This window comes from Toxorhynchites rutilus, chromosome 3 (genome assembly GCF_029784135.1).
Source record: "Toxorhynchites rutilus septentrionalis strain SRP chromosome 3, ASM2978413v1, whole genome shotgun sequence".
NCBI classification, from domain to species: Eukaryota; Metazoa; Arthropoda; class Insecta; order Diptera; family Culicidae; genus Toxorhynchites; species Toxorhynchites rutilus.
This window is the reverse complement of record NC_073746.1, coordinates 13,466,489-13,494,477: the sequence shown is the minus strand read 5'-3', so window position 1 is coordinate 13,494,477 and position 27,989 is coordinate 13,466,489. Positions and strand designations below refer to the sequence as shown.

The 27,989-nt window shown below is 41.3% G+C and overlaps 1 protein-coding gene across 4 annotated transcripts; it reads right to left on the bottom strand.

The window, feature by feature from the left end:
• Window positions 1–3,644: 3,644 nt before the first annotated feature.
• On the bottom strand, window positions 3,645–27,827 carry LOC129778602 (zinc finger protein 479-like). 4 transcript variants are annotated; one of them, XM_055785616.1, is made up of 10 exons: window positions 27,685–27,827; window positions 27,238–27,502; window positions 27,074–27,169; window positions 26,688–26,966; window positions 26,530–26,622; window positions 25,934–26,074; window positions 24,612–25,873; window positions 6,676–7,056; window positions 6,476–6,609; window positions 5,878–6,416 (listed from the first exon to the last, which is right to left on the bottom strand). In XM_055785616.1, exons 2-10 carry the CDS (start codon window positions 27,500–27,502, stop codon window positions 6,257–6,259), a joined length of 2,811 nt encoding a protein of 936 aa, XP_055641591.1. In that variant the 5' UTR covers window positions 27,685–27,827; the 3' UTR covers window positions 5,878–6,256. The 4 variants fall into 4 exon arrangements, with proteins under 4 accessions (XP_055641592.1, XP_055641591.1, XP_055641589.1 ...); XM_055785614.1 differs by having other exon boundaries at window positions 5,879–6,416; window positions 24,579–25,873; XM_055785615.1 differs by having other exon boundaries at window positions 5,879–6,416; window positions 24,579–25,873; window positions 27,690–27,827.
• Between the last annotated feature and the right edge of the window lie 162 nt (window positions 27,828–27,989).

Here is a 27,989-nt window from a genome sequence, read left to right as displayed (position 1 = left end):
TGATTAACACGCTGTGTTTCACGATTTTAAAGGAATGCCCTGCGTCTATAAACGCAAATGAAATCGCCAAAGGTGGACTGTGTAGAAGCTGCTGGAACCAAAAGCAAAATAATTGAGGGTCTGTCCGTTTATACTGCTCAAAAGCAAAATATCTAGTGTGAATTAATTTGATTGATTTCACCGTTCAACGGAAACTTGTGATGAGTTCAGATCTTGGTTGAATAAAATTATTCTTCTCACGAGCGATAAACTTCTAAGTAGCGTATAACACAAACCTGTCCATATACACAGTGCATTCAAAAAGTTCCGGGACTACCGCGCGCTAAAATCGGGAAGTGGCGCTATCTCTGCTCCAACGTGCGAACCAAGGCGCGTAGAAGTATATCCTAAGGTGGGCCAACTTGCTAAAACCACTCTTCAGCCATCTTGGAAGTCTACTTTGTTTTGTTTGTAAACAAAACACAGTACGCTTGTAACCGAGCTCCCTCGTGATCAGTCTGTCTCTTTCACGCTTCAAGGAAATAATTCCCCTTCTGCTTTCTTCCGTACTGTTTTCATATACCGCTCCCCTAACCAACTTAGTGACGAAACGGCCTCACCTAGTACCATAGACCCATCTTGGTGCGAACTACTTTCCGCTATCTTCTGGCCAGCTACCGTTTCTACCGTGAACCGCTATCTCGATTCAGTAGCTAGTTTTGGTTGATAAGAGTATCGCAGTGAATTTTTGTCGCGTCACAATTTTAGTTATGGAGCACAAAGCGCCATCAAATTTTGGGCCTCCAGAGCAAAAAGTGGATGCGGTCTTCTACAAAAGTGTCCTGAAACGATTATTGCGATTGCGGCCCGACCAGTACCGATCTGGAGAATTGTTTTTGCTTCATGTCAATGCGCCCGCGCACACCGCGATTTTGTTAGCGCACTTTCTAGCCAAACGAAAGGTGACTGTCATCACCCAACCCCCCTATTCTCCGGACCTCGCCCCGGCAGACTCTACAAACGTTCAAAAATTTGTGTGGAAAGAGAAGGCCTGGTAACGGGTATTTCAATAGGGACGCTACAAAAGTAGATCGGTAGAGACAGCAAACGACGTCATATTTTTCCGCTCTTATGACATTTCTCTTCAGTAAGGTTTGCCATTTCATAATGGAATGATATACGTTCTAACAACGAGTCGAGATTAATAAAATTTACTATCGATATTCGGAGTCAATTGTCTCAACTTTAAGAGCGCTACGTCCAATTTATGGTCGTCATAATCGTCCTGTCAGATCAACAACAGTCTAGTGGAAATATTTGAATCCGCTGGCACAGTACAAAATGTTAGCGTGCCAGTGAGCAGGGTCCGAAATCTTCGAAGGTGAAAAATGAAGACCGACTCTACTCGTAGTAGTTTCGCTTCGACTAGAATTGCTTCGGCAGTCGCCCACAACAAAAAAGTGACTTGACTAGCGTTGACTAGCGAGGATGACTGGTGAACTAGTCCAGTCAGTGGTTATTTTAACTGACACGACTAATGAATACAAATCTGCCTCTTCATTCAACTGACTTCAATCCACATTTCTACTCCCCTAGGCACGAAATTTTATACCCGCGTACGCAATCTTATTTCTACGTCTATATAAAGAGGAACGGAAACATGATTTCTGATGTAAAAAAGAAGTTATTCCATCAATGGACGGTTTATTGTCTACCCATCGTGAACTCAAACCAACGAACTTAGACATTTAGTACGCTATAAAGGTCCTCGCGTTAGTATTAGTAAATAGCGTGCAAAATAGTGCACACACACTGCACGCTATTTTATACGTGTGAGGTATTTTCGTGTACGATACAAATAAATCTAGCTCACCTGTAGCGTATGTCAAACCACGTTGAACTCAAACATCGATGCATGCACACGTACACGGGAGAGAGAAAGACAGGAACGAATTCGTTTTGGGGGAAGTCACCAAGGCACCTAGAAGTATATCCTAAGGTGGGCCAACTTGCTAAAACCACTCTTCAGCTATCTAGGAAATCTACTGTGTTTTGTTTGTAAACAAAACACAATACGCTTGTGCCCAAGCTCGCTCGTGATCAGTCTGTCTCTTTCACGCTTCAAGGAAATAATTCCCCTTCCGCTTTCATCCGTACTGTTTCATATACCGCTCCCCTAACCAACTTAGTGACGAAACGGCCTCACTTTAGGATATATTTCTAGGCGCCTTGGAAGTCACTGCAAAATGCAATGAGGACAATTTGACTGGGAACAATGAAATGATATAGGGCTCTTGCTACACATACATAGGGCTCCTGCTACACGTACATGTGTTGGGCACACATTCGCTTGTTTACATTCGTAGTTTCTATGCAGCAGAAGCGGTTTTATTATCAATCGGCGTTCTTATAGAGGATTCAATTATAGTTATGGTCAATCTACAAGCGTGAAATTTTTCATAAAGCTAACATGAACTTTGTGAAACAGTTAAGCAAACTATTTCTTGAACAAAAGTTTTTGTGTGACGCATATTATTTAATTTACTAGCACCTATTTCGCGATGTTCATTGAGCGACTCTCCCACTAGATTGGAATCGAAAAATTGGCAGGAACATTTTCGCATCAAAATCACAGAGTCTCGAGCTCCCGCTAAGCTTTGACGCTAAAAATAAATATTTTTATGTGAAGAAACATATATTCGCATGTTATTAATATAGAGTAGAACGTAATTTTTATAACTATTTCATTAAAATAATTATTTAAACAAATCTCAATCTTGTCGCTCCACATAAATCCTATGGAGCGATCGCTTTTGCCTGCCCAACAGAGTCGGTAGAGCGATATAGCGACTAAACGTCCGATTGACGATTGACGATTGAGTCGTTTTGGCGGAAAACTGCGTGAAGAAGCCAAAAGTCATTACTAACTGAATACGGATATAGTCAGCTGACTATCCTCAGTTGACTATGACTATGCAGAGCCCTGTCAGTGAGACGAAGAAGTGCCCGTAGAGTAGAGAATATTGCTGCCGCTAGCGCATTAATTGAGGAAGACCCAAATCGGTCTCTCAGGGCGATTACACATTATCCGGTTTCTGCCGGACCGGTTTCAAAAAGCGCCGCTGGGTTTGGACGGATAACCGGATAACAATGTGAAAGACACTTCTCACTACACAAAACCGTACATCTCTCACAAACACATACATGCTTTTATTTATATAGTGGATTAACAGGTAAACATTGCTGCAAATATTCCGGTTACAGGCAGCTGACTGCATGTGCACCTTGGTGAGCACATAGGGACAAATGTTGGAGTGGCACACCAGGAGCATGGTCAAAGTGAGACCAGGCCTCACGGATATTACGCATATACTGCATCATATCGGCGTTCATACCTTACCTATCGTAAATACTTCCGCCCCACTTCAGAATACTTTTACAAAAACTAACTTTAATCCAGTTGTGGTTTACTCATTCATACGCATAATTATTTTGTTTCCATGCTTCCACAAATAGCATGATTTATTTCACACGTTGCCACATATTTTTTTCAACAGTCTCAGAAACACGGTTAGATAAAAGTGCAATTTGATGAGCCAATAATAAAAACATTCCGTAACAAGCCAGGAGCACTATTTATTTACATCAATAATGTGTTCACTTCCTGTAATTATCATGGAATTTTCCTGCAAGAGAATGTATGTCATACATACATTCTAGAGTGTTTTTTATTTCACTATTACAATAAAAAATACGATTAAAATAACATTATAATTCGTTCAAACACTATTCCATTGCTGCTTCCGCAGATCCTCGTCCAAGAACGCGCTCAACATATGCCTCCTGGGGCAGGGGCAGCTTCTCGAGCCCATTTCGCATCACAGCTATCAATACGCGGATCCGGGGCAAAGAATTACCGAATCAGATAAGCTGGAATTTTGTTCTGACAGAACCAATGCTTTGGCATCGGGCATGGGAACATTTTGAACTTGAGTGCCTCGGTCTCGTCGTTGATCGCGTCCCGGGTCATGTAAAACTAGAATACCCAGAAATTCAGGAATAATTTCAAATAAGGGATGTTGCCTGTGAACAAAAAAATAGAAGTTAATTAAATAACTCGATCTGCTTGTCGAAAGACACCACTCACCGTTAATAACACAGTCCGTGGCAATATGCTCAATGATGACATCGTGCACCTGTGACCATTGCTTCTCTTTGAACAGAAACTTGTATCACAGAATTTGTTCCACAGCACTGGTAGTTGCTGAAGAAGTGAAATAAAAATTTCAGCATTCATATCACTTGCAAATTATCAATTATCAAAATTATTATTGGTTTCAAAAACAATAAACAAACGTCAATAGCGCACACATACTATTACATGGGACGAAAAATTGCCTGAATTGTACTAATACTAACAGACATGGCAAACAACTGTCAATTCGTGTTGATGGCATGGAACTTCGTGCTCCGCTTTTGGGAAATGATAGTGATAATGGATTTTCAGGTGCAGTAAACTCATATACAAAATAAGAATTATGAATGAAAATAAACTTTTTCTTAACAAATATGTTATTTATGTGATGAAGTAAACGTTCTTTTGCAAGTAGGGAAAAACCCCTGAACAAGAATTGTGTTTAATAATGGTTTTATATTATAATGATGAGTTTTTGTGAAAATATCAAGAAAAATATACAGAAATGGTTAAGTAAGGGTCAGTACTACGTGTTTAAAGTAATGAAATAACATGATGTAAAAATTTTCATCAAAAATTGAGCAACTTAAAACTGTCTTAAGGTCTAATAATCTTATAGAGGATGATTTGCTTTCCCAAACTGATGTGTCCACCAGCCGTCGATACTATGCTACTGTCATCGCGAATAATACTTGTCCGGTCATCGGACAATGCAGTCGCAGTAGACGGCTGCATCACGGCGCCGTGAAGAGGTTGATACGGTCGAAAATTGCCATTCGGGTTTCAGACCGGTCCGGCAGAAACCGGATAATGTGTAATCGGCCTCACACGTCGTTCTCAAGCGTTGGGCATCTCTGTGACGTTGTTGTAACGAATTTTCGAAAAAGATCTTGGCCTACCTCCTTACAAGTTCAAATTGACACAAGAACTGAAGCCGCTTGACCACCAAAAGCGTCGTATGTTCGTGAATTGGACTGAGCAACAACTTGAAAATGATCTGGATTTTCATCGAGACATCATCTTCAGCGATGAAACTCATTTCTGGCTGAATGGCTTCGTCAATAAGCAAAATATGCGTTATTGGTCAGGCAGCAATTCACACGTACTCCATGAGTCACCATTACATCTCGAAAATAATAAAGTTTGGTGCGGTTTATGGTCCGGCGGCGTCATTGGGCCGTACTTCATCCGTGATGATCAAAACCGGCACGTTACTGTGAATGGGAAACGCTACCAATGATAACCGAATATTTTCAGCCCGAATTGGATGATATGGACTTGGACAATATGTGGTTTCAACAGGATGGCGCCCCAAGCCACACAGCGAATTTAACAATCGATTTATTGAAAACCAAGTTTGATGAGCGTGTTATCTCACGAAATGGCCCAGTCAATTGGCCGCCTCGGTCGTGCGATTTGACCATTTCCTGTGGGGTTACGTCAAGTCTATGGTCTATGTCAAATTGCAGCAGTATCGGCCGATTTATGCTTGAAAACCGTTTTAATAATTGGGTTCAGCGTCTGGACTTCTGCAAGCGTGCCCGTGGTGGTCATGTAAAAGAAATCGAGTTGCGAGCGCGTAAACATGAACGATAGATGCTTATCGAGCAAGGTGGTTGATGAATAATAAAATGACAGGGAGGTTTTTTCGTAAATTATATTCAAATTCTTGCACAACTACCTATATCAATATAATTGAGAAAGAATATGAACGATGAGCATGAGGACAAGTTTGAAATATATTCTAATATATGCTTCTTTCTTTTATTCTTTGTAAACAGGAACTTCACATCTTCCGTTTCATTCATCTCCAATCAGATCAATATATGAGTACATATTTTCGGTCATGTAAAGTCCTTCAGTTTATTTCATTCATAAATCATACTTTAAAAATAGTTTTTACCACTCGTTTGTTGTAACATGAATTGTACCTATCAACCAGTGTGATTCATTTGATTTTTGGATGCAGTTTCCAGTCTAAAGGGAAAAAAATAGTCTTTTGCTTTTCTCCCATCTAGCGAGTTTGTAATTTTCAAAACGATTGTTGACTATTGGAACCAGTCTTCCACGCGTCGATGGAAGTTACTCATCTGCTCCCATATCAATCTCCATCACAGTCATCATCGCATCCTGTTCGTCGATGTTTCCGATGTCTGGTTGGTCAGCCGGTGTTTCTCTGTGGATCCGTTCATGTCTTGACTGATCCGCACGATACTTAAACTTTTTGCCACAGAAACGACACCTGTAAATAAAGAGTCAATTTTCAAATGAGGCCCGGATTGGTTTTCTGATCCGAAGTACTTGTATGACAATTTATCCGAATGTTTCAAACGATGTTCCCTCAAATTTCTTTCACGGACGAAGCTCAGCCCACATATCTCGCACGAATACGGCCGAATGTTATTGTGAACATTCACGTGATCAATTAGACAGTGCTGCAAACAAAAATAAAACGGAACACTGTATAAAAATACAGTTCACTGTGGCATCCGATAACCTACCCGATAGCGAAAACCTTTCCCGCATTGCTCGCAGCAATAGGGTTTGACACCGGTGTGACCAGTCTCATGATGCTGGAGTTGTTGTTTGGTGCCGAACTGCTTCGTGCAATACGAGCAGTGGAATCTCAGCGCGTGTCTTGCCTTGTGGTTATAATACTTGTACCTATTTTTGGTTCTATAATTGCAGCCTTTCACTGCGCACTTGATCTCGTAGCATTCAGCCGAGCCTTGTTCCCCACTGGGACCGTCATGGGCCTCCTCAATGTGGTAGATGAGGTTCTTCGTGCTTTGAAAACACTCTCCACATATGTCGCACCGGAAACCCTTTTCGCCGGTGTGGGTGCGCTCGTGGATGTGAAGCGTGGTTTCGTTCGTGAAGGACTGAAATTGAAACAACATTTATTTGATCGTATTCATTCGAATAAAAAAAAATCCACACCGACCGTTGATAGAGACGGACGTGTTTGGAGCTCTATTTATTGTCTCCTTTTTTTTAAAGCTATTTATTTCTCTTTTCAGATTGTCTACATGCGATTCATCAACCACCTGTGTGCCCTTGAGGAATACAATAATGGGGAAAACCCGGTCAACCGACCCAGGCATACCACATGGCACCAACAAACGACATCGATCGGACACCGGCAAGGAGCCAATATTGTGCTCCCGTGGCCGAGTGGTTAGCGTCATAACTAACATGCCGGGTGTTCGGGTTCGATTCCCGTTCTGGTCGGGGGAATTTTTCGTCAAAGAAATTTCCTCCGACTTGCACTGTGATCACGCGTATTCTAGAGCTTGCCACTCAGAATGCATTCAAGGCGTGTTATTTGGCATAGAAATCTCAACTAAGTACTAATAAAAATGACGCAAGTAATACTACGTTGAGACGGCGAAGTTCCTCTAGGAACGTTAGTGCCATTGAAGAAGAAGAAGAAGAAGAAGAAGAAGGAGCCAATATTAGAAAGAAACCGCTATGCTTTATTGGATGGCCATACCGAGGAGGAATCAACTACCGAGAAAGTTAATGTTGAGAAAAAGGTGAAAGTACCACCTTATCTCACAACATCGAGAAATATAGGGACGTTGAGGTCTGAACTCTGGCGCTGAAATTGCAGCCAGTTTTTAAAATATGCAGCATCGGGATTAAAATTACTAGTTCCACTCTGGAGCAATACAAAATCATTGGATCACACCTGGTATAAAAAATGATGAGACACTCACGATACCCCGTCTGAAAAACCATCCATTCAAGATGGTGATGCGAGGATTTCCTGTTATTGAGTTGGAGGATATCAAAAAGGATCTGGAACAATCACAAAACATTCATCCGTTGGCTGTATATCGGATGATTCGGCATAAAACACCAGGCAATGGGTATTCTAATGTCTTGTACCTGATGCTCATCAAGAAAGGATAACCTAACATAACACGCCCGAGAGAAATCAGGGAGATCTTCAACATCTCGGTACAATGGGACCGATACAAACCTCAACATCGGGATGTAACGCAATGTTCGAATTAACACGGAACAAGAAACTGTCACATGAAAACTCGTTGTGGCAAGTGTGCTGCTGACCACCTAAAAAGCACTTGCAGTCTTCCAGAGGAAAAACCTCGTAAGTGCGTTTAACTGTGGCGAAAGTCACCAAGCCGCCAGCCATAGCTGTAAAAAACGAGCGCATTTTAAACTAATCCGGAAGCAAGCTACTGATAAAACGCGGAATAGAAAGAAAGGTCCAGAACTGGCAAAGAGTTCCCTCCAATGGTTTCTGGTACGATTAACAGGAGTTCCTCCTCTTCCACTCCCTACAGGTCGCCCCCAAACGGCCTTTTCTACCGAAAAGCCAAAAAAGGAGCAACAGAGCTATAGTGAGGTTGCAGCTTTTGGTTTACCACCTACGCCAACACCTTCACCTCATTCTTCTTCTACTGAGGATTTTTACAGCATGTAAGAACGTGTAACCCTGTTTGTTGAACTAGATCGACAGACTAGAAGTTGTCGCAACCAGCAGGAACAAGTGCAAGTCATGCTACATTTTTATTACAACCATGTAAGGTCATCAAGCTAACACGAAGGCAGTCGAAATACGTCATCTGCGGGGACATTGATGCTCGACATCAGTCCTGGGGAACCCAAAGGAGAAATCAAAATAGAGTGACTCTAAATGATGATCTACAGTGTGGACACTACAGGATTCTTAGTCCAGCAACCCCCACTCGCATTTCTCGTTCTGGTGTACGTTCCATAATTGGTTTCTTCATTACCAACATGGATCGCCACATCGGTGATCCTATTGCCCTCAACGAATTGAGTTCGGATCACTTCCCAGTGATGGTTGAATTAGGAGTGGATGTCGTAGTTTTTTTTTATCTTCGCTTATTTTTCGTCGGCCTATTTCCGCCAATTCAGTGCCAATCACCGACATCAGGGAGGCGACTCCTGAGGACTCCTGAGGAGTGGGGAAGCAGATGTACCAACGCCAGGGGGTACAGCCTACTAGAAGCCTTCGCAAAACTAGACGTCACACTTCTGAACGAAGGCACTAGCAGCACCTTTCGAAGGGACGGCAGCGAATCCATCATCGATGTAACTTTCTGCATTCCATCACTGGCGGCAAACACGAAGTGGAGAGTGTCGGAGGGATACACACACAGCGACCACCAGGCAATCCTGTATAGTGTCGGACAACGGAACCCCGCAGTGGTACGGAATACAAGAACCTTTGAGCGGAAGTGGAGGACAAAGGTTTTTGACAAGGAGCTTTTCGTCCAAGCACTACGCAGAGACAGCAGAACTCCTAATCTGAGCGCCGACGGGCTGACAGGAACATTGATGAGGGCATGCGATACAGCGATGCCGAGAAGACTGAACCCGACGAATGAACGACGTCCAGCCTACTGGTGGAACGAGACACTCAGCATCCTCCGCGCTAATTGTCTACGAGCCAGAAGAAGAGTCCAGAGGGCACGAACCGATGTAGAGAGAGAGGAGCACCGCGCGTCTTTCCGAGCGACCAGAGCCGCCTTGAAACGAGAGATACGTAGGAGCAAATCGAACTGCTATAGGGAGCTGTGTCGAGACGTCGACGCAAATCCTTGGGGTGAAGCATATCGAATTGTGATGGCGAAATTCCGTAGTTCAACGACTCCCATGGAATTATGTCCGGAAAAACTCGAGGTCATTGTGAATGGACTCTTTCCGCAGCACGACCCACCGACGTGGCCACCCACACTGTACGGTGAGGACGAAGCAGAGAACGCACAAGTCACCAACGAAGAACTCATCGCGGTGGCAAAAGGTCTAAAGTTGAAAAAAGCACCCGGCCCCGACGGAATCCCCAATGTGGCCCTGAAATCGGCGATCCTTGCTTTCCCCGACATGTTTAGGGTGGTGCTGCAGAAATGCCTGGATGACGGTCTCTTCCCTGCGAAATGGAAGATCCAAAAGTTGGTGCTGCTCCCGAAACCAAGAAAGCCACCTGGAGATCCAGCATCGTATGGGCCTATTTGTTTGTTGGATACTTTGGGAAAGCTCTTGGAGAGGGTTATTCTCAACAGACGGAGGGTGATCACGGACTGTCGAAAATGCAGTTCGGGTTCCGGAAAGGAAAGTCGACAGTGGACGCTATTCGGACAGTTATCGAGAAAGCTCAGGTCTCGCTGGAGCAAAAACGAAGAGGCGATCGTTACTGCGCGGTGGTTTTGATTGACATGAAGAATGCCTTCAATAGTGCCAGCTGGGAGGCCATCGCCAAGGCGCTACACAGACTGAAGGTCCCTGGCTACCTGTTCAGGATACTGGGGAGCTATTTCCAGAATAGGATCCTAGTTTACAACATAGACAGGGGACAGATACAGAAGAACATCTCGGCGGGAGTTCCGCAAGGTTCCATCCTAGGTCCTACGCTTTGGAACACGATGTACGACGGTGTACTAACGCTGAAACTACCCAGAGGTGTGGAGATCGTGGGATTCGCGGACGACATTGTAATAACTGTACTCGGCGAGACGCTCCAGGTGGTGGAAATGTTGGCAACTGAGGCTGTAGACATGATCGGTAGTTGGATGGACAGCGTAAAGCTCCAGATGGCACATCACAAAACCGAGGTGCTGTTAGTGAGCAATCGTAAGGCAGTGCTGCGGGCAGAGGTATCGGTCGGAGGACATAACATCGCTTCGAAGCGGGCAGTGAAATACCTCGGAGTCATGATCGACGACCGTCTAAATTTCAACCAGCACGTCGACTATGCATGTGGGAAGGCTTCAAAGGCCATCAACGTGTTGGGGAGGATCATGCCAAATAGCTTTGGCCCAAGCAGCAGCAAGAGGCGTCTCTTGGCAAGTGTATCTTCGTCGATTCTGAGGTATGGTGGCCCTGCTTGGTTGGCGGCTCTGGATACCCACCGAAATAGGAGGAAACTCAATAGCACATTCCGACTCATGGCCATGCGAGTCGTAAGCGCGTACAGGACCATTTCGACAGAAGCTGAGTGTCATCGCCGGTATGATTCCCATCTGCATCACCCTGGCAGAAGACAGCGAGTGCTACAAGCGGCGGGAAACCAGAGGTATCCGGAAATTGATGAGAGCGGAGTCGTTGGGCAAATGGCAGCAGGAATGGGATACGGCAGAAAACGGTAGATGGACGTACAGGCTGATACCGGTACTATCGACCTGGTTGAACAGGAAGCACGGTGAGGTTAACTTCTACTTGACGCAGTTTCTGTCTGGACATGGCTGTTTCAGGCAATATCTACATCGTTTCGGGCACGCAGTTTCACCCCTCTGTCCGGAGCGTGGAGATATGGAGGAAACACCGGAGCACGTCGTTTTTGTCTGTCCCAGGTTCACCGAAAGGCGCGAGGGGCTGCCTGCACTTCATGTCGGGAATATTGTGGAGGAGATGTGTCGCGATGAGATGATCTGGAATGCCGTGAGCAGTGCAATCACACAAATCATGTCGGAGCTGCAGCGAAGGTGGAGGGCTGACCAAAGTGCTGACAACGCCCGACGGTGAAAGGTGAACAACGGCGACGGCTGTTGCAAGAGATGGTACCTCACGAGAGTAGCTGTGACGGGGTGCGCGTTATGTTGGAGGGCACCACCTAATCGGCTCTCCGCTGGGAAGAGAAATCCTGCGAGGGTGACTGTGACGGGGCACGCGTCAAGTTGGAGGGCGCTTCCTAATCGGTGCACGTCTCGACAGGTAAACGGATACTGCCGCGGAGAACAGCAAAAGGCCTGCCTGGCAACACCTAACGTGGCCTGGATGGAGGATCACTGCGAACGTTTCGACGGAGCGAGCGCCTAGGAGGGCGTCATCAAATCGGTGTGTACCCCACGAGAGTTGCTGTGACGGAGTGTGCGTCAGGTTGGAGGGCACTGTCTAATCGGCGCTCCGTTGGGAAGAGAAATCCTGCGAGGGTGACTGTGACGGGGCGCGCGTCAAGTTGGAGGGCACTTCCTAATCGGTTCACGTCTCGACGGGTAAATGGATGCCTGCGAAGAGGACATCAGCGCAGTGGAACTAATAACGAATAGAGAGGAAAAATATTGAGAAAAAGGGAAGGACAACGCTAGTCAGCGTTGAAAACTCGAGAAGTGCATGAGCACAGCCGCCCCCTGAAGTAGTCGCCTAGATGTGGTCCCAGGGGGAATAAGGCAACGAGTAGAGGGCTTGGATTTTGTGGGTGCGATCCCCACTCGACGTCTGGGTTAACCCTTCCCAGGAGAGGCTGGTAGAGCGTTCCTCACCTTTATAAAAAAAAAAAAAAAAAAAAAAAGGGAGGCGACTCCACCTGTTCCTACCTATCAGACTCAACAACTCATGAGCCGGGCCAACTTCTTTTACTTCCCCTCCGAAGGAAGACGTAACCAGAGATTTTTCGCCTCAGAAAATCCCAACGACGCTAGCTTGGATTGAACCCAAGCCGATCGGATTGTGAGGCTGTTACGCTAACCACACAACCACTGGCGCCGTCATCTGATGTCGTAGTTGGGAGGCCACAATGTAGGCGGGACTATCAACGTGCGAATACGGTGGGATTCCAGCAGCTTATCGACAACAACATTGATCTCGATCAGCCTATTCAATTTCCCGAAGATATCGCAGCAACAGTCGGCTCATTCAAACTGCAGTTATTCTGGCGAGCCAGAAACGATTCAGGTGAGTAACTCTGTTCAAATTGATTCCATTACTAAACACTTGATTAGACTTCGGAACTTCTATCGGAGGCAATATCAACGTACTGGTATTCGAGAAAGGAAACGACAGTATAATCAGTTAAGCAATGTTATTCAGGCCAGAATGATTGATCTCCGTAAAGGTGGAAACAGAATGCCGTGTTGTGCGTTGCTTCTCATCAGCAGTCATTGCTTGCGTTCTGTACTAAAACATTCGCCCGACGCAGTCTGTTGACTTGCGGTCACAACCTAGCATTCGCGTCACCACTTTTCATGTGAACAAAAACAAAATAAAATTCGTATGAAAGTCTTGTTCTTGTTGTGTCCACGGATCAGTTGGATGTTTTTAAAAACAACACATTGGCATATCCGCGCTGGCGGCATTGAGCTCCGTTTACTAGTTTAGGGAAGCGTGAAAAAATAGCTGATTTTCAGTCGGAATGAACACGTTTTCAAAATTAAGAACTAACACGTTACACGTTAGTAGGTTACATTTATGAATGAAAATTAGCTTTTCCATATCAAACTAGTATTCTATTTAAATGAAAAACATTTTTGTTTACAGGTGGTGAAAAAGTCTCATACGAAAATTGTTTATGAAGACAACTCTATATTAGGATGAAAAAATTCAGCAACAATGTAGGAATTGTTTAGCCATATGGTTGAATGAAAATCAGAAACACGTGTTTCAAGTAATCAAATAACATGATGTGTAAATTTTTATTCAAATTTTAGAATTTAAAAACCGGCTTCGTGTCTTCTAATTTGATAGAGATTACACTAACGTGTTTGGGACCCAAATTATAGCCCTAATTTGAAATTGCCACCAGACGTCGAAACCATGTCAATGTCATCGCGAATTCGGCGCAAGCAGTTTAGAACAAATGTTAGCGTTTAGTACAACGATGCCAATGACGCATCGCATTATTGTGTTCGACTAAATGGAAACACACAATATTTGAAATGAAGTGTCAAAGCACAATTGTCGCGCGGCATTCTGGTCCCACCTTAACAAAAAATTCGCAAAAGAACTTCCGAACAACTCCAAACCATTTTGAAGGCTCGCTAAAATTCTCAAGACCAAGTCTAACCCTTCTCTTCTTCAACCTGATAATTCAGAACGATTGATAACACCTACCGAAAAGGCTAATGCAATTGGCAACCATTTCGCTTCCAGTTCACACAATTTTGGCCAGAACATTACAAGTCCATTTGAAGCTTCGGTAAATGATACTGTAAGAGCTATTGGCAATATCCATTCTGCACCTCAAGAGAATGAAATCATCTAGACTGAAGAGGTTATCTCGGTTATACGCTCGTTGAAGAATACGAAGGCCCCGTGCTTCGATAGTATATTTAACAAACATCTTCGTAGCAACTTATATGAAATTATGACTTCTGTCTTGAACAGATGTCTATCAATTGGCTTACTTCCCCTCGAGTTGGAAGTTGGCAAAAGTGATCCCGGTACTAAACCCCGGAAAAGATCCTTTTTCTTCAAAGAGCTGTCGACCAATTAGCTTTCTCCCAGCAGTTTCGAAAGTATTCGAAAAAAAAAAATTAACGAGCATTCTTGCTTTTGCAGATGAGCACAATATATTTTTGGATGAGCAGTTTGGATTCCGAAAAGACCACTCTACCATTCACCAGCTTCGTAGAGTATACAACATAATCAGACGAAACAAGTCAGCTTCATAGAGTATAACACCAGCATTTGTTAATGTTTGGAATAACGGTCTCGTTTACAAGCTTCAGAACTTTGGTTTTCCTACAAACTTGATAAAAATTATCAAAGATTATCTTATCCGAACGATTATCTATCTGAACGCTATCATTCAATGTTTCTATAATATTTCATATTTCATCAGAGAAATTCATCGTGGGTGCAATTGTTCCTCAAGGATCCATCTTGGGACCAATTCTTTTCAATATCTACACTTCAGATATTCCCGCACTACAATCTGATGGGAAACGGTCATTATTTGCAGATGACACTGCCATCATTTACAAGGGCAGAAATATCACAGAACTAAAATCTAAACTTCAAAGAGGATTAGAGGCTTTGTCTGGATATTTCAATAATTGGAAGATATGCACAAATGCAGCAAAGTCACAAGTCATATTGTTTCCCTACAAGAACACTCCAAAGCTTGTTCCTCCTCAAAATATGGCAGTCAGTTTTATAGGCAGTAGTATTGAATGGTCTTCAGATGTAGTGTATCTGGGTCTAACATTCGATCGAAAACTTACGTTCAGAGCACACATTGACTTAACAGACACAAGATGCAACATTTTAATCAGGTCATTGTATCCCCTGATCAATAGATACTTTCGATTATCTCTGGCTAATAAACTTGCAGTATACAAACGAATAATATTTCCAGTTATCGCACATGCGATGCGATGACACAAATTAAAACTTCAAAGCATAGAAAACAAAATTCTTCGTATGATTCTAAACTCTCCTCTCAGAACGCGAAATTCGGAGATACATCAGCTGGCCGGAATAAAAACCTTTATCAAAATTATCAATAATAACTGTATGAAATTTGAACAGAGTTGCGCTCTCCCAATACAAAGAATAATACAAAATCTGTATGATTACCTCACTTTCTAGTCGTTACCTTCCAAGGTAACGGCTTCGGATTAGATATATATTCATTTCCAGTAATATAAGTAGTTTAAGTTGGGTCAATGTAAATAATTTGGGGAGGGTATCTTATAAGTTAAATTTATGTATATAATAAAAAGGTAACAAAAAACTAGAAAAAAGAGGCATGATTTTACAATAGGAATATGAAACAAATCGTATAATGTGTTTGATAAAAATCATTACAGAAATTGACATTGCAACTTAAAGATGTAGAACCCTAGGTTGATCACTTGAAATGTAGTACAGTAACGTCTCGATTATATCACTGGACGTTTTTATCACGTCTCGTTTATATCACTCTTGATTTTATCATTGAAAATGTTTTGTTTATATCACGTTTTTCGAAACCAAAGTAAGAATATGCAAATTTCAATTCGTCGTTGAGTTATTGAACAAAAAATGAGGATTAAACAAAAAAAATGATTTTTGACGTAGGATTACGTCTTTCGGGAACATATTGGGGTACAAATTGAAAATAAAAAATCGAGTACATCGTGAAAATTGTCCAATTTCAAACGCTTATTGCTCAGTCATTTCATGATGGATTGATGAAATTTTTGCGTCAATCGATTTCGGCACTCCATAACAATTTTTTATATTGAATAAAATAATATATGTCATGAAACTAACTATCGAACAATTGAAAAATCTCAGCTCCTATCCTAATGGAAACATTCACTTCTAATTGGTTGAAATTGACGACACATGCGGCGGTTCCCTAACAGAGACATCAAAACAAAGCTGCCTGGGGACATTCGGCATTGCAAATACATGAAAGTAGGGGGAGCTTTTGTTCCCACCGAAATGTGTTCCCCAACAGAGACATCAAAACCAATGTGCCCGAGGGAAATCGACATTGCAAATATATGCAAGTAGTGATCCCCGATTTTTGAAATTAATCGTTCATCAGCTAATCGAATAGTTTTCAGCAGTTTGTTATTCGATACGATTAATCGTCCCAAATAATCGATTAATCGATTAATCGTTACACTGAGAGAAATAATTAGTTAGACTAATATTTTTCATTTTCTAGAAAGCCATATGGAATCAAAAAAGTGTTCATTACGCCTGAAAATCAATTATTATCTTTTACATTGAGCATGGTTTACGAACTTAGTGGAGCATCAAAGATAATGATTGATTTTCAGGATAAAACTGCAGCGGCCGTACGGATTTTTCTCTCTGGGTTTAGATCGATTAATCGACGTAAATTATTCGTTCGCTTCGATTATTGGTTGTGCATTCGTTCGATTAATAATGGATTTCTGTAGGAGGTATTCAATTAATCGATTAATCGAACGATTATCGGGGATCACTAAATGCAAGCCGGGCGCATTTTTATACTGTAAGTAGGGTGAGTGATTTTAATTCTAGCAAATAAAATTCAAATTTGGAACATTAAAGATGGTTGCTTCGTGAAATTTCATATCAATGATCGATCGTGTATTGTGAAAAATTTAGCACAAGTGTAATTGTAAAATTGTATATGGTAGCAGTTGTGTTAAAAATGATTTGATATATGGAACGATTTATTTCAACACTTAGAAAGTAAAAATTATAAAACAAAATTATCTTCTCCATTTCAAATATGTTTTCTCCAAATTAAAATAACATCTTTTTACTGATGAGAAAAATTGATAATTGTGTTCGGTATTGGTAATTATCTTATATTACATTGGAGAATTTTTCCTCTTTATTTCATCCATACATAACACAGGAGGCATCCCATCTAGGGTCACAGAGGGCGGCTTTCATCATATCTCATTCCACTTCGGCATCTTCTATCTGATACGCACCATCCAACGACTGTTTACCATACTTCTGTCATCATCACTCGGTAAACACTGGTGGAGTGAGCAAACAATACCCAACAACCAAACAAAATTGCCCTTTTCAGGGCCACCAAATCTTTATCAAAGAGTTTAACGATGTAATTCGTCAAACATATCAAAAATCAACAGATAGCCTAACGGAATCCTACGTCAACTATGCGGTCGTGTCTCGGACACAACCTTCCTGTGACTTTTAAGTATTTATACTGCCTCCAGTGATCAGCCGTATTCACATATCTTACGAAAAGTGTTCTAACTGTGGGATTTGTAGGGAATATTGCGCGTTTCTTTTGAAAGCCTCTCGTACTATTTTCATTAGCTCAGAATCAACAACTGAGAATGATTCTGAGCAACTTTCTCTATGATTGTTTGGAATGAGATGTACGGCCTGTGCCGTTTCTCAAGTTTGATTCGTGTAAGAATCGTAAGAATACAAATAGGCGAGATAAAAAATCCTCCGGGACGTGAATCGAATCGGCGGTATGTTTGAATAAATGTGAGCTTTTAAAGGGTGTGTCACGTCAAATTGCATCACGGAAAAAACGCTGTAGAAATTCGCCCAGTAGACCGATCCTTTTGAAAATTTTAGACAGTAAAATAAAAACTATTAAACAACTTTTGGCATTTTCTTTTTATTCGTACTTCGAGCCCAAGCCCGTATGTTCGCACCTTCCTCTTTACCCCGTCCATAAGGTTCTGTACAACGTCAGGTTGTAGTTTTTTTTTAACAGAAATCCAATTTCTCTTGAAGTCCGCCTCCGATTTGATAACTTTTGGTTCTTCCGGAGGGCCTGCTTCATAATCGCCCAATATTTCTCTATTGGGCAAAGCTCCGGCGCGTTGGGCGGGTGGCACGAAGGTGACCCCACGAAGGTGACCCCGTTGGCTTCGTACCACTCCAACACGTCCTTTGAATAGTGGCACGAAGCGAGATCCGGCCAGAAGATGGTCGGGCCCTCGTGCTGCTTCAATAGTGGTAGTAAGCGCTTCTGTAGGCACTTCTTAAGGTAAACCTGCCCGTTTACCGTGCCGGTCATCACGAAGGGGGCGCTCCGCTTTCCGCAAGAGCAGAATCGCTTGCCACACCATGTACTTTTTGGAAAACTTTGATAGTTTCTGCTTGCGAATCTCCTCCGGAACGCTGAATTTGTCCTCTGCGGAGAAGAACAACAGGCCCGGCAGCTGACGAAAGTCCGCTTTGACGTAGGTTTCGTCGTCCATTACCAGGCAATGCGGCTTCGTCAGCATTTCGGTGTACAGCTTCCGGGCTCGCGTCTTCCCCACCATGTTTGCCTTTCGTCGCGGTTAGCAGCCTTCTGAACCTTGTATGTACGCAGGCCCTCCCGCTGCTTGGTCCGCTGGACGAATGAACTTGACAAATTCAGCTTATAGGCGACATCCCGGACCGAACTTCTCGGATCACGTCTAAACTGCTTAACTACGCGCTTGTGATCTTTTTCACTGACGGAGCATCCATTTTTGCCGTTCTTCACCTTCCGGTCGATGGTTAGGTTCTCGAAGTATCGTTTTAGTACTCTGCTGACCGTGGATTGGACGATTCCCAGCATCTTACCGATGTCCCGATGTGACAACTCCGGATTCTCGAAATGAGTGCACAGGATTAATTCACGACGCTCTTTTTCGTTCGACGACATTTTTCCAAATATACGAAAAATTGACAGTGAAGCATGGCCAACGTGATTTATACACTCTCATCTGATTATAAGCGAAAGCTGAAGATATAATTCCTAAAAATTAAATTTCTACAGCGTTTTTTCCGTGATGCAATTTGATGTGACATACCGTTTACTAGTTTTTTGACGATATCCAACTTGAATGTTATAGGAAGTGACCACTTCCATGTCAAGACCAGAGCACCAGAATGTTGGACTTCAAATATAACATTTTGAAGAAACTAAAAAATGAGTCACTTGCAAACTAATAAATTTTTACGTGTAGTGTAAAACAATAAAAAAATGTAGTGCCTTAATTTTAAAAATAGTTTCGACGTTCGCGAGCTTTAAATATTGTTTGTGGTGGTAAGTTGTCAACCGATTATCCGGTAATGGATAGTTTCAACCAGGTATATAATTGCGACGAATCTAATATACTTTCCAAAATATTAAAACACTAGCTGACCCGGCAAACTTCGTCTCGCCCAAAATTCATTTTTCGTTATCACATTCACGTTTTCTTACTAGGCGCACGTTCATTGGTCCAATCGCAGAACTGTTCATTGATTGATCTTCAAATCTACCCTTTAAAATTATTTTTTAGTATAAAATTTCAGTATTTCTACCAAAACTCGGCATTATAATATCAGATTATTTTCAGACACAATTCTCGTGCAAGATTTTTCATCCACTTGCAAATAACATGTTTCTTCGTTACATGGAATATGATAGAATGAAGACAGCTTTAAATCGGACAATTCTCGCGTAACTTTTGAAAAGGTCCTATGTAACAAATGTAAACAAATCGAGTTAATGGATGCACGCTATTAGTTTTCAATCATTGAATGTATTACAAAAACAATCGTTCACGTATCTATCTTCTTCATCTTTTTATCGCCGATACAAAAAATATCCAATGTACAGATTCGGATTCTATGCGCCCGGCTGTTACTTCGGACGCCTCTTTTCTCCGACGCCCGAAACGTCCGAAGTAACAAAGCAGTCAAAACAATACGAAGTCGTACTTCGGTCGTTTTAAGTTTTTGTTTCTTACAGGTGTTGTTACCGATTTTAGTGCAATTCGACGAGTGATAACCATAATAATCTGCCTTTAGAATGAAATGCTGTTATTTGGATTGTTGTTTAATAGTTAGTTTCAAATTATTATCGTGCAACGTAATATGTCCAATGTGCAAATGCGGGCAGTCAAAAGGTCCAATGTAACATTTTTCGCTCCTAGTCTTCAACTTTTATCTCAAATCACGGAACAACAGTTACGATTGGTTTTTCAGAGTTATTCTTGACTGCTAGTGGTAAAAGTAGCGATAAAGATCGAAAGCATTTAAGACAATTCGCGGGATAATGTTTGGGTCTACAACTTCGTTTTTCTCGAGTTGACGAAAATGTTACATTGGACCTTTTCAAAAGTTACGCGAGAATTCCTTTCTCGAGTTTTGCTCTTATAAACACATTCGGCGATCCATTTTTATTTATATAGATAGAAGACGATGTAGGAGTTTTTTTTAATTTAATTGTGTGAGGTATATTAATGAATTAGTTGTTTTTTTATTAATAAAATAGAAAAATTCTATTAATTAAAATATTTTTATATATGGGGGGTGTAAAAATTTTTGACACTTGGAAAGAATCGAGTTTTTCATACAATAAAATCCATTTCCACTTTCGAATAAATATCAATTTCGTTGCCGCATCACATCAAATGGACTAACAACGCTTGTCAAAATATAATTGTAGAACACATGCGAATTGATTTTTTTCGAAAATTTTAAACTGTCATGTGGAATATGTTAGATTCAAATGTGTGCATTATTTTTATGGAAACCCCTCTCCATTCCAGAGAAAGAAGGGGTGTCATACCATCATAGAAACATTTCTGGTACCCAAAAACCCTCACATCCCAAGTTTGGCTCCATTTGCTTTTCTATCCAGAGTTATGCAGAAATTTGTGTTTCATGTATATGGCAGCCTCCCCTCAGAGAGAGGGGAAGAGTGTCGAACCACCTTTTCGATCCATGTCGAACGTTTATCGATCCCTTAAACCTCTATATGCCAAGTTTGATTCCATTTGCATGATTAGTACTCGAGTTATTCAGCGTACCTCAGAGAGAGGGGAAGAGTGTATATTCACCATAGAAACGTTTCGTGTCCCCTAAAACCATCGCATGCCAAATGTGTCTCCATTTGCTTGATTAGTTTTCGAGTTTTGCAGAAATTTGTCTTTCATTTGTATGGCAGCACCCTCTTAGAGAAGGGGGGGGGGGGGATGGAGTATCCAACCACCGTAAAAACATTTATTGCTCCCTAAAACCTCCACATGCCAAATTTGGTTTTATTGGCTTGATGGGTAGAGTGTCTAACTATTACGCCGAAAAATGGCAACTTTGTAATGTGCTAATTATAGATATGATAAACATGTGACATGTACACGTTTAAAACTCGGCTCTGTTACAGCTAAAATGCTAGTGAGCCTGGAATAAACTAATGGGTTAAAAAAAATATGAGCTTTTTCTACAAATTCCGATTGCAGTATCTATTGCTCAACCAATGGACCAGGGAATAATTGGAAATATAAAACTAATCTATTGAGAAAAATTAGAATCGATGATCATGTTGAATTCAGAAATATTGAACAAGACACAGATAAACATTGAAAGGATGTATTATTTAGGATTTTTTTTTGACTATTCGAGTTTTGGCATCAAGTTTTAACAACCCCAGTCATCAAATCTTGAAAGCGAATAGGTGTAGTGCAGTCGATAAACACTCTGTCAAACTTGCTTATGATTCCTGTTCCTGAGACTCGAATAGTTGTGCCGGAAATCGAAGAAGAAAGAATGTGTCACAGTGTCAGTTATCATTGTAGAGAATGGGCAATTAGCAAGGATTGAATATTGAGTTTGAGGAAGATGAAGAAATAAGTGAACGCATACAGATATCAACTGGAAATAACAACTCTGAAATATGTGATCGAATAAAATCAGCGGAAGACAATTCACACAGAATGACAGTAAATAATTCGAATCATGAGATTGAATGCGCAGAACAAATCACAGAAAGATTCCACAGAAAGGAATCATACTAAATATTTTATTCAACCATGTAACAGTTTAAATTTTGACGTAGGATTACGTCTTTCGGGAACATATTGGGGTACAAATTGAAAATCGAAAATCGAGCACATCGTGAAAATTGTCCAATTTCAAACACTTATTGCTCAGTCATTTAATGATGGAATAATGACATTTTTGTGTCAATCGATTTCGGCACTCCGTAACATTTTTTTATATTGAGTTAAATAATATATGTCATGAAACTGACTATCGAACAATTGAAAAATCTTAACCCCTATCCTAACGGAAATACCCACTTCTAATTGGTCGAAATTGACGACATATGCGACGGTTCCCTAACGGAGACATCAAAACCAAGCTGCCAGGGAGAAATCGACATTGCAAATACATGAAAGTAGGGGGAACTTTTGTTCCTACCGAAATGTGTTCCCTAACAGAGACATCAAAACCAAGCGGCCTGGAAGAAATCGAAATTGTAAATACATGGAAGTAGGGGGAGTTTTTGTTCCCACCGAAATGTGTTCCCTAACAGAGATATCAAAACCAAGGTTCCCGAGGGAAATCGACATTGCAAATATATGCAAGTCGGGGGCATTTTTATATTGCAAGTAAGGCGAGTGATACGATTAATTCTAGCAAATAAAATTTAAATTTGGAACTTTAATGTTGGTTGCTTCATGAAATTTCATATCAATGACCGATCGTGTATTGTGAAAATAGGTGGGTTATATCTATGATATAGCCGCATGGTTGACGTGGGACTACCTTAGCTTAGCAATCATTTGTTTGTATTGATAAAATTCTTGATTGAATGAAACAATTTCCGAATTCAATTGTTTTACGTTTACCTTTTACGTTTGGTATGATGGCTAGAACAAAATATGAGAACGGAAGAATTATCAAACGATCATTTTATTTTACATTTCCCTCTGAAGTTTACATCTCTCAAGTGCACGTACTTTTCGAACCGCAAATTTGCTTGAAACTTGAAGTTCATTCGTCTCTAGTGTCTGCACGATTTTCCCAGATTCCTAAGTGTTAGTGTGTTCGTGTTAGGGAAACATATTATAGTCTGTACAAAGGCAAGCGAGTACAAAAGTACTCGCAGTTTGCATTCATTTGCAAGGCCGATTTCCTCCAGGCACCTTGGTTTTGAAGTCTGTGTTAGGGAACACATTTCGATGAGAACAAAAGTCCCCCTACTTTACCCCCTATTTTACAATGCCGATTTCCCTGAGGCTGCTTGGTTTTGATGGTTGTGTTGGGGAAACCGTAAATCGGGCCAATCAAAACGAGGCAGTTAGGGCGTTTAGATAACGCTTGACAATTTAAAGTTATTAAATTATTTCCCTAATAAAAAATAACATTTTATTAATTGCGATAGATGCGTAGAAATATTCCCTATCAGTTGATGCAAACATCTTTCCGATCCAGTAAAAAATGTTCGCGTTATAAGCATTCGAAATCTTTCATTTTTCGCTGCATGTTCTGTGTTTAGGTTTTCATTTTACCCCCCATATATTCCGGTTAGACGTAGTCGCACGTCAAAAATTTTATTTCAATTATATAAATAAAAGCCAAGGTGTGTTCTCGCTCGAGAACTGGTCGTTCGGTTATGTGTTTTGTTGTGTTCATTTTCACCCAAGGAAAGTTCATGCGGCGAGAAAAAATTGGAAAAAGGAAGAAATATTCGAAAAAGTGATTTCCCATATGCTCTACATATCGTAGTAGGTGCTGTTAGTCCAATTAAAATTCGCATTGGGTTGAATAAACACTCAGAAAGTAAAAATTATAAAACAAAATTACCTTTCCCATTTCAAATATGTTTTCTCTATATTAAAGTTACATGTTTTTACTGATAAGAAAAATTGATAATTGTGTTCGGTATTGGTAATTATCATATATTATATTGGTGAGTTTTTTTTATTTCATCCTTACATAACACAGGAGGCATCTCGTTTAGAGTCACAGAGGGCGGTTTTCGCCATATCTCATTCCAATTCGGCATCTTTTATCTGATACGCACCACCAAACGACTGTTTACCATACTTCTGTCATCATCACTCGGTAAACACTGGTGGAGTGAGCAAACAATACCCAACAACCAAACAAAATTGCCCTTTTCACCAAATCATTATCAAAGAGTTAAACGATGTAATTCTTTAGACATATCCAAAATCAACAAATAGTCTAACGGAATCCTACGTCAACTATGCGGTCGTGTCTCGGACACAACCCTTCTTTGACTTTTTTTTTTCTAAATGAATTTTCATGTCTAGAGAACTGCGAATCAACTTTTCCGCCCCGAGCGCAAATGTTTCTACTTTTCTGGTGGAAGGAGGGGGTGCAAATCAATTCTTCCACCCGGTGCAAAAGATTCACTCAACGCCACTGATTATAATGTAAACAAAATTAAGAAATAAAGAATGTAAGCGAGAAAAAAGTGTAAACCGAGTCAAAAATCTACACTTACCTTGTCGCAGTATTTGCATCTGTACGGTCTCACCTGGGTGTGGATCCGTTCGTGGCGTTCCAGCCGTGCCTTCGTGCCGAACTTTTTATCGCACTGATTGCACTTGTATCGTCCTTGCTCAACCGCTCGGTGAAATCCCATGTGTATATGAAACCGCTTGATGTTCACCATCTGATGGCCACAAATTTCGCACGTGTATTTCGTTGTCGAGTCGGCCCTGTGGTATGATGCAATATGTCCGTACAGCGCAGTGGAAGTGAATGTGCGCATAGGACATTTCGGACACTTGATCGATCCAGCGTGCATCCGGAAGTGCCGATGGAGCAAGATGAGTGAAGTGATCTCTTTCTCCCTTCCACCTTCTTCGACGCATCGTTCGCATGTGTAAGGAATCATGCCAACGTGAGACGGCTTATGCAACTCCAGTGCTTCGGTGTTCTCGAACACTTTTTCACAAATGTAACATTTGTTCGGATCAGGTTTCGTTTCTCTCAGTTCTATATGATAGCGATTGCCTTTCCGACTATTTCTTTTTGTTACATACTGTATAGGATGCTGTGGTGTAGATTCCTGTTCTTCTACGTAAGCCCCATCAATGATGTGCTCAAATGTGATGTCTTCCGCGGTCCTATCTTCCAAACTTTCCTCGTCTAATATCTCCACTAGCTCAACGGATTGTTCCAAGCGTGAATCTGCTTCGGAAGCCACTTCCACATCACTGGGCAAATCAGGCTGATCCCGAGCTGATCGACTCGTATACTTTCCAACCAGCGTATTGTTCTTCAACACTTCAATACCTTCGTCCCCCACCATTTTCTCCAAGTGCTCCTGCTTCTTGATCAGACGCATCCGAATGATATCCCGATGCTGACGGAGCACCTTCTCGCCGTAAGATTCAGTTGTGACCCGAATGGCCTTCTGATAGTTTTGCAAATTCTCCACCAGCGAAATTATCCTCGACAGCGAGAAGCATTTCAGGGTGCGGTTAGCCTCCAAAAATTCTTTCCTTATATTGTACGCATAATCGAGTCTTATCAGACAGTTTATGCATACTTTCTTCGACAGCTTGGCTGCGAAACCTAGCTCAAGTCCGGTGACGGCCTTGTACATCTCCGGAACGAGCACATTCTGAATGCGGGACATAAGTGGGAACAGATTGGGGATCTCCCGAAGGCACAAGCGGCAAAACTGATTGAGCAGTTGATCTTCGGATGGAATGTCCAGTGAGTCGGCTAGTACCTCGATTTGCGGCAGCGGGAGTTCCACTGCTTCCTCCTCGATTTCTTTTTTAACATCTGTCACAAGAGATTAAGTTAGGATAACGTTTACTGGAAACATTGAGAAACAGCGTTTACCATCTGTGTCTTCAGGGACAGAAGAGGGAGATCTAGGTTCGATTTTCAGCTCCGTAACAGTTTCATCAAATGCTTCGTCTAGCCTTTCTACGATCATGTCCTCCTCGAGGCATTCCTCGTTCATATACTGCACGCTGTTATCTTTTGGTCAAAATTAAATGTCAAATGACAAAACATGAGTATTTTTTATTCGTATAAATGTTTGCTTTTCGTTTGGGTTTGAGGATATATGAGTTTTCCACAGTATTTAGGAATATTTTGACTCAAGTGTAAGTTTTATTTGTAAATAAAAAAAAGATTACTAATTTTTTTCTGCGTATATTTTTTCACATTTTAACATCAATACTCCTTAACTGTTTGTATAACACTATTTCGGTAGGACTCATAGTTTTTGAGATATAAATTATCAAAGATTTTTCTTACTGAAATCGACACGCCCTTTTCGAAAATTACACTTGAGTCAAAAAATTCCAAAATGTTTCTCCAACCCAAACGGAATACAAACTTTCATTCGAATCAAAAATAAAAATCTGCATTTTAGTTCCATTTCATTTGGAATTGCACTATTGGATTACAAAAAAAAACAATCAACTTACTTTGGTCATCGGCTTTTTGACGGGGGATCATAGAATCTTTAGGTGCAAACCAATGAGGATCACTGCTAAGCTCATACGCGACGCCAGGAACAGCTGTGGACAAAACCAATTCTTAATCATGACTTGCTCACGTTTGTGCCTCATTTCCACTCACTCACCCAGAGGTCGTAACACCTTTCGAATTTTATCACTTTCTTCGTAACATGATGGATCGAAGTGTATCGAACAAATCCCATCGTTTTGGTTGCGCTCCCAGCCGTCATCCCGGCGGCAGTAATTGACCCATTCGCGGAGACGATCTCCATCCTTCGGGAAGTGGTGGTAAGTCAAATCCAACCTTTCTCTTGTGCGCCATCTGTTGTTATAGCACCCCTCAACTGCACAGCGATATGGCTTTTGAAACGGAGGAACTTGATCAGCAATTGGAGTACAAATAGCTGCAAATATTCGGAACATTACGACAACCGAGGAATTTTACAAACCAAGGCATTCCGACGCTAGCCCAGGCATACCTAATGCTTTTGCAGTAACGTAATATACTTACAAGGTCCAGGCGGCGCTTTATTGTTAATATTTCTTTTATCCGGGCAAGATACAGTGGTTTCAGTCATCGTATTCGTAACTTGCTTTGTGGGAATTGCTAACACAATGTAAATGAAACTCTTTACATATATATATATAATGCAATCCAGAGAAAAAAATGTTTACCATCAGGCAGTAACATCCTTAATCTCCTTGCACCAATAAGTTGACGGCGTTTTTCGTACAGTTCATCATAGCAGCTTCTGTCGAAGTGACGTGTGCAAATGCCTTGGTTCTTTTGAGGTTTCCAGGTCTCGGAGTGGCCACAGAAAACTATCCATCTGCGTAATCTGTCTGGGTTTCTGGGAAAAGTATGGTACGCAATGTCCGGGTTACCTTTTGTTATAAACATATTGTTTCCACATCCCTTCACTGCGCAATAATACGGCATCTGCAAGAATCGAACAAAATCGCAGAAGTAATTTGGTATGGGAGAGTTGAATAAACACAAACGTGCATTTTAATTTTTTCATAAACATAGGGCACAAAGTAACTATTCAAACCACAACAAATTGATCAGATCCGGCAGCGAAATCAAAATTTAGCACACAGTGATGTATATAAAATAAATACCTTACTGTAGATTTAACACTATGTTATTAACGATAATAATTGTTGTTCAAAATTTTCCTTCAAATTTCTTCAACAAATTCAAATACAACCATGACAACGTATGCAGGGGAATAAACAAATCTGAACCGCATCGTACCGCTGTTCATCATACGTTACGTACCACCTGTCAATTTCACTAACTTGAAATAAACAAATTGTTTGGTTGTCGAAGTCAAGATGGTTTAACAAAGGTGGGATTATTTGCACATTTGGTCCCAGAGTGCGTTTAGTAGTTAAATCATTCCATCAAAATTAATACATATACA